This window comes from Somniosus microcephalus, chromosome 6 (genome assembly GCF_052327205.1).
Source record: "Somniosus microcephalus isolate GS21.2 chromosome 6, FLI_Smic_1.0, whole genome shotgun sequence".
Taxonomy (NCBI): Eukaryota; Metazoa; Chordata; class Chondrichthyes; order Squaliformes; family Somniosidae; genus Somniosus; species Somniosus microcephalus.
In genome coordinates this window covers 33,405,401-33,413,414 of record NC_140992.1, presented here as the reverse complement: position 1 = coordinate 33,413,414, position 8,014 = coordinate 33,405,401, and the positions used below count along the sequence as shown (strand labels likewise).

Sequence of the window (8,014 nt, the reverse complement as noted above, 5' to 3'; positions counted from 1 at the left end):
ATCTTTTATTGCGGCTGAAATCTCTCGACTTCTAGCAGAGGATATCATCGAACCATGTTCGTCGCCCTGGCGGGCTCAAGTCATCATTGTCAAGAACCCTCTAAAACCTCACAAACAGCGACTATGCATCGATTATTCGCAAACCATCAATCAATATACTGACTTGGACGCCTACCCATTGCCACGCATTGATGTTATGGTTAATAAACTGGCCGAATACAAAGTGTTCTCAACTTACGATTTAAAAAGTGCCTATCATCAGGTACCCTTGAAGGCCTCAGATAAGCAGTACATGGCCTTTGAGGCTAATGGATGGCTGTACCAATTTCGTCGCCTCCCATTCGGGGTTACTAATGGTGTGGCTGTCTTCCAATGGGCAATGGATGGCCTGGTTAAGCAGGAAAACCTAAGGGACACTTTTCCCTATCTTGATAACATTACCATTGCAGGTCACGATCAACAGGAACACGACGCCAACCTCCAAAAATTTCGGGATGCCCTCCATTGCTGTAATTTGACCCTGAATGAATCCAAATCTGTTGAGTCGCAACCGACCATCAACATCCTTGGCTACTGCGTAGGCAATGGTATCATTAAGCCAGACCCAGAAAGACTTCGCCCGCTCCAAGAGCTCCCGTCACCTAAGAATCCGGCTTCTTTACGTCGGGCTCTCGGTCTGTTTGCATACTACGCTAAATGGATTCCTCATTTTTCGGACAAAATCCAACCCTTGCTGCATGCTAGATCATTTCCACTGGGAACAGCGGCTGTTGCAGCCTTTAACCTTCTCAAAAAACAGTTGGAGAAAGCAGCTCTTCACTCCATCGATGAGAATCTCCCTTTCGTGGTTGAATGTGATGCCTCGGAGGTGGCGATCTCGGCTACTCTGAATCAGGAAGGTCGTCCTGTAGCATTTATGTCCAGGACCTTACAAGGTGCCGAGCTACATTATCCTCCGGTTGAGAAAGAAGCCACAGCCATCATAGAGGCAGTACGGAAGTGGAACCATTTTCTAGCTCGCCAGCACTTTACATTGATCACGGACCAGCGATCAGTCGCCTTCATGCTCGATAATCGAAAACGAACCAAAATTAAGAATAATAAAATACAACTTTGGAGGATGGAACTGGCCTCTTTTGGTTATACCATTCTCTATCGGCCTGGCAAGGAGAATGTGGCCCCGGACACCCTCACACGGGCATTCTGCTCCACTATGTCATCCTCTACTCTCATGGATGTCCACAATGGATTGTGTCATCCTGGCGTTACGCGCATGCTACATTTCGTACGATCACGGAATCTCCCTTTTTCCACTGGAGATGTAAAGAAAATATGCTCAGAATGCCAGCTTTGTGCGGAATTAAAACCTCAGTTCTTCCGCCCCTCAGATGGTATACTCATACATGCAACCCAACCGATGCAACGACTTAGCATCGATTTTAAGGGCCCAGTGCCCTCTTCAACTCGGAACACATATTTGCTCACCATGATCGACGAATATTCACGTTTTCCGTTTGCCTTCCCCTGCTCCAATATGCTGGCGTCCACAGTAATCTGATGCCTTGAGCAGGTATTTTCTCTCTGTGGCATGCCGGCTTATATTCACTCAGATCGGGGTCCATCCTTTATGTCAAGGGAACTCAAGGACTACCTCTCAGAACAGGGAATTGCTACAAGCAAAACAACACCATACCATCCCATCGGAAATGGGCAGGTAGAGAGGTATAACGGTATCATCTGGAATTCCGTACGTCTCGCTTTAAGATCTCGGGGCCTACCAGACCAGCAATGGGAAACAGTGCTTCCGGATGCATTGCACTCTATACGGTCCCTGTTTTCTACAGCCACAAATACTACACCTCATGAGCGGTTCTTTGGATTCCAGCGTCGCTCATCTCATGGGACATCACTCCCGTCATGGTTAACTACTCCTGGACCTGTATTACTCCGAAGATACGTTCGGACGTCTAAAAATGACCCTCTCGTAGACGAGGTCGAACTAACCGATGCCAACCCCACCTATGCAAACATACGATATTCCGACGGCCGAGAATCTACCGTATCATTACGGGATCTGGCTCCCTGCCCACCAGGACCTAGTGGGACATCGGGTGATGGCATTTCACCAGGAAACTCTTGGGACCTATCGGGTACCCCTCTCCAGGATCCTGATCGGACACCAACTAGCTTGGTGCCAGTAGAACCCCGTACTCAAGGTTGCGACCCTCCCAGTACCGCGCATGAAAGTACTGATCCACCACAGACCAGCTCTGCACCTCCCTCTGAACAGAGGCAGTCCGACTTTGAACCTATTGGGGCTCGTACTCGAAGCCATGATCTCCCCGACCCTTCACAGGGCAATCCAGGCCACACAGACTCTGACCAATGGCCAACCGCATGTAAGCGGACCAGCAACCCTCTACGACGGGAATCCAAACGGGTGCGACTCTTCCTTGTTCGGCGGCTGCGGACCAAAAGGTAGACCACAGCCTCCTAATCCTGCAGGAGGGAAGAATGTGATAATAATAATAACTTCCGGGAAGTTATGTCATCACTTCCTGTGAACTGTGAACTATGAACTGTGTACATACCTCACTTCCTGTCATATGTCACTTCCTGTTGGACTGGTATAAATACTGGTCTGTTCAGTATTGTAAGAGGCTTCTACCAGAGGCATGGTAAAGACCTCTCTTGTATATAGTGTGTTTATAAGTTACTTAAAGCTTACTTTAAAGTTACTTGATGGTAAGACTCCTTTTTCTTACATCAACCACCACTTCGATTGACCCTTCCACAGTCTCTAAATTGTCAGACTGCTTGTTCGACATCCAGTACTGGATGAGCAGAAATTTTCTCCAATTAAATATTGGGAAGGCCAAAGCCATTGTTTTCTGATCCCATCACAAACTCTGTTCCCTAGCCACTGACTCCATCCCTCTCCCTAACATCTGTCTGAGGTTGAACCACACTGATCGCAACCTTGGTGTCATATTTGACCCTGAAATGAGCTTCTGGCCACACATCCATGGCATAACTAAGACCGCCTATTTCCACCTCTGTAACATCGCCCATCTCCTCCCCTGCCTCAGCTCATCCACTGCTGAAACCCTCATGCATGCCTTTGTTGCCTCTAGACTTGGCTATTCCAATGCACTCCTGGCTGGCCTCCCACGTTCTACCCGACGTAAACCTGAGGTCATCCAAAACTCACTGCCCATGTCCTAACTCGCACCAAGTCCCGTTCGCCCATCACCCCTGGTGCTCGCTGACCTACATTGGCTCCCGGTTAAAGCAATGCTTCGATTTCAAAATTCTCTTGTTTTCAAATCCCTCCATGGCCTCGCCCCTCCCTATCTCTGTAATCTCCTCCAGTCCCACAACCCCCGAGATATCTGTGTTCCTCTAATTCTGGCCTCTTGAGCATCCTTGATTATAATCGCTCAACCATTTGTGGTTGTGCCTTCTGTTGCCTAGGTCCTAAGCTCTGGAATACCCTCCCTAAACTTCTCCGCCTCTCTATCTCTCTTTCCTCCTTTAAGACGCTCCTTAAAACCTACCTCTTCGACCAAGCTTTTGGTCACCTGCCCTAATTTCTCCTTATGTGGCTCGGTGTCAAAATTGTCTTAAAATATTCCTGTGAAGCACCTTGGGACATTCTACTACATTAAAGGTGCTATATAAATACAAGTTGCTGCTGTTCAATGTCTCCAGTCACTCCTGTAAGTGGACCTCACATTCCTTATGATCTGGAGTACTTATCTCGTTAATCAATAACATGACCCAGGGATCATAACCGGGAGCCCTTACTCCATATACCAGCTACTGAAATATTGCACGTGCCGCAACATGAATTCTCTCTTTATGTAAAGTGGACTGAAAAGCATTCTATGAAGACAGGCACAGCTTCAGACCAATAGCAGGTTTATTTAAATAAAAAGTACATAAATGAACAGTTTACAATTTTCACAGTAAAAACAATCTATTCCCCTACACTCCTTGGTTATGAAAAGCCATAAATACCCAACTTACTACATTTCTAAACATGGGCTCACCTATTCTAGGTTAACCTTTTGAAGCTAAGCTGGTTCAGATATTTTGTAATATAGACAGTTTATTGCTGCTGCTGAAAAATCATAGATCACTCTGTGCCAGAGAGAGATAGAGACCAGCTCTCTGTGAACTTCTCCCAAACCAGGAAAGTTAATTCACCAATATTGTATGGAGATAAAAATGACTATCTTTGTTGATGGTATAAGATGCTTATCAAGTGTAACTATTTCAGCTGACTGTCCTTGGGATCTTTCCATTATGTTGAAGCTGCAGTAATTTACATATATAAGCAGTGCTGTTGCCATTATTATTGAGCTGCTTTTAAATACCTCCTCCTACCCCCCCCCCCAATTACCTTGGGTGACATATATACTTGACTCCTTTCGTGCTGCTCCTAGTATGAATTTAAAACTGGCTTTTGATAGAGTAGATAGGGAGACACTGTTTCTACTAGCAAGAGCGTCGGTAACCAGAGCACACAGATTTAAGATCATTGGCAAAAAAGGCCAGGGGGGAGATGAGAAGAATTTTCTTTACTCATCGAGTTGTTATGATCTGGAATGCACTGCCTGAAAGGGTGGTGGAAACAGATTCAACACTAACTTTCAAAAAAGAAGTGGATACATATTTGAAAAGGAAAAATTTGCAGGGCTATGGGGACAGAGTAGGGGAGTAGGACTAATTGGGTAGCTCTTTCAAAGAGCCGGCACTTTTTAAAATACAGTCGTTTTAAAGATTTTAGAAACACTTTCTGTGCACGATGTTAGCTCCAACTTCCTGTATGGTTCTACGTAAAGAAGTGCTGCTTAGGCAGCACAGCCGCAATTCGATTTGCCACAGTGGCTGTCCTGTAACTGAAAATGTCACAACTCATTGCCTAACATTGCCAGTTGTTTTGCCTAAATCCAACGGGAGGAAATAAAAGCCAAAAAAGTACCCTGCCCTCCCTTCACACCTTCTAACTCCAAAAGAGTGTTTCGAACCCCGCTCCAGACAGTCCCGGCAAGTGGAGTCGGAGCTCCGGCTCTAAATTCTGGGTTGACATCCAGCGGGATACTTGCGTCCGTGGGTGTGGGTGCCCCCCCCCCTCGTATGGGTTGTGGGAGCCCGTAAAACCCTCCCGCCATAGGACTAACCATCCTAATGGCTGGTACGAAGATGGTTATCGTCACGGAAGGAGCGTTAATCGCGGCCAGAAATCCTTCCACCGCTTCATACAGTTCCCCAAAGGGAACAGGGTGAAGACACGTACAACGGCGACTCCAAAAGAGTAACCGGCGTCACACAAAATGCTTTGATGATAGGGTGTGAGGTTTTTGGGTATGTTTAGGATTTTATGAAATAAAAACAGAAAATGTTGGAAATACTCAGCAGGTCGGGCCGCATCTGTGGAGGGAGAAACAGAGTTACTGTTTAGAGAAGGACAGAACTACCTCAAGGTGAGCATTCCTGGAAGAGATGTGCCAGTGACTTAAACACGAAACAATCTAGAAAGTGGTGTTGCACAAGGGATCACTGCTGGGACCAGTGTTATTCATAACTCACAATCCACCTTTCAATTTTATGATGTGGTTTCTAAAATGCATGGAGAACTCAGTTTAAGATGCTTTCATTTTCTTTATATATTATTTGTCTTTTTACTAAAATAATTGGGAGAACTGCAAAAATTATAAAACCGTCAGTTTCTCACTTTCATTTCGCATTTTTATTTTGTCAGTACTTTTTTGTTCTTTTTTAAATACAGTCGTTGTTTTAAAGATTTTAGAAACACTTTCTGTGCACGATGTTAGCTCCAACTTCCTTATAATCGCAGGCCAAGACCCACATTTGCTGGAAAGCAGAAAGGGAGGAGAGAATTGAGCCTCCCATCCACACAGAGTATTTCCTCTCGGGAGGAGCGCAGACCCTGACTGGGATGCCGGTGGGGACCATCTTAGTCATCTCCTTGAGCATCCGCTCGTCCATGCCCGGGAACAAACTGGAGCCTCCTGACAGGATCAAGTTGGAGTAGAGGTCCCTCCTCAGGTCGATGTCACATTTCATGATTGTGTTGAAGCAGAGCTTGTCGATGCCGGGTGCTTCAATGCCAATGTTAGCCGGGATGAAGAGGGTCTCCGGACAGCGGAATCTCTGGTTTTGGATCTTGATGACCTGCCCGTCCGGGAGCTTGTAGTCTTTCTCCACGTCGCAAGGCCTCTTGCACATCTCGGCTTGGGGGTCCACGGCCACGTAGCACAGCTTCTCCTTGATGTCCCTCACGATCTCCTTTTCCGCCGTGCTGACGAAGGAGACCCCATTCTCGGTCAGGATCCTCACCAGGTACTCGGTGAGGTCCCTGCCTCCCAACTCCAGCCTCAGCACGGCGTGGGGCAGGCAGTAACCCTCGTAGATGGGCACGGTGTGGGTCACCCCGTCTCCGCTGTCCATCACGCATCCCGAGGTCCTCCCAGAGGCGTAGAGAGCCAGCACCGCTTGGATCGCCACGTACATGGCCGGAACCTCGAAGCACTCGAAGAGGATCTGACACATCTTCTCCCTGTTGCCCAGAGGGTTCAGGGGAGCCTCGGTCAGCAAAGCCGGCCTCTCAGTTGATTTGATTTTCAAATCATTATCGTACACGTACCTCCAGATCTTATCCATGTCCTCCCACGATGTGACAATCCCGTGCTCCACCGGGTATTTAATGGAGAGGACACCCCGTTTCGCCTGAGCCTCCTCACCAATGTAGAAATCTTTCTGGCCGGCCCCAATGATGAGGGCTTTCTGCCGAGGTTTGCCAATCACGTTGGTGAAGATCGAGCGAGGTTCCTTATCTCCTGAGATGCCAGCTTTGACCAGACCTGATCCATTGTCGATCACTATGGCGGGCTGGAGGTCCATCATCCAGGAAGTAGCTAGCAAAACACTAACACACACGAACAAACTGCACCTAAGGTGTGCTTAGCAACGCTGCTCAAACGGCAATGAACTTTTCATATTTGCAGCCCCGGCTTTAACATTTCTGTGAGGTTTCTCTCATCCAATTGTGACAGTTTGGAAGAATTATGAGGAAATAATCATTGGTGATCAACGTCGCGTCATCTAGCAACCTCTGGACAACCATTCAGCGCGGCCACTTTAACAGCAGCCTGTAGCTTTTTTACGATTATTATTGGATATTAATAAAGTATAAGACACTCAAAACACAACTCGGAAATCCAACCACTCTGTATCATTATTGGTTAAACAACAATCCTCAAACGAGAAATTTATTAATAGTCACATTTTGAATATCATTTTTACCCTTTGGATTTTTATCTGAAATCGAACACGTATATCAAGAATAAGTATTGTTTCACATTAATAAAAATATCACTGGCGTTTGCCAGACTAGATGAATAGATTTTTTAAAACTAGGTAAGTATCATACAATTTTATTATGAACGTTATTCGACTGACTATTACTGCACGATTAACGGACTAGACGTCTCAACCTCTTTTGGCGGGAATATTTTGATAAGAAAAACAAATTGTTTTCTGGTGTGGCCACTGGTTGTGTCCCCTGACCTGGAGGCTTTATCTCGATAATACACCGTGACCCCCAATTATAAGCCAAGGGAGTCTATGGGATGCCAATCACGGCAAGACTATTAACGACTTCCTCTGTTCCCAGTGTTTGTGAATAATTGTTCAAAAGGAAATCCTTTGATCCAGATACAAGAACTCCATCTTGGAATGTATATTTTGTTAAAACTGTAGATTCAGCAGCTTGTGACTCTACCAACAACAACATAGTAAAATGTCCCAAGGCGCTTCACAGGAGCGTTATGAAACAAACATTGACACTGAGCCACTTAAGGAGATATCAGGAGGACAGATGACCAAAAGCTGGGTCAAAGAAGTAGGTTTTAAGGAGTGTCTTAAAAGAGGAGAGGTAGCGAGACAGGGAGGTTTAGGAAGGGAATTCCAGAGCTTAGGGCCGAGG

At 46.2% G+C, this 8,014-nt stretch overlaps 1 protein-coding gene across 1 annotated transcript; it reads right to left on the bottom strand.

The window, feature by feature from the left end:
• Positions 1 to 3,904: 3,904 nt before the first annotated feature.
• LOC147115591 (actin-like) lies at positions 3,905 to 7,043 on the bottom strand. The gene has a single exon (XM_085989969.1). It carries the CDS (start codon positions 6,931 to 6,933, stop codon positions 5,812 to 5,814), a length of 1,122 nt encoding a protein of 373 aa, XP_085846095.1. The 5' UTR covers positions 6,934 to 7,043; the 3' UTR covers positions 3,905 to 5,811.
• Between the last annotated feature and the right edge of the window lie 971 nt (positions 7,044 to 8,014).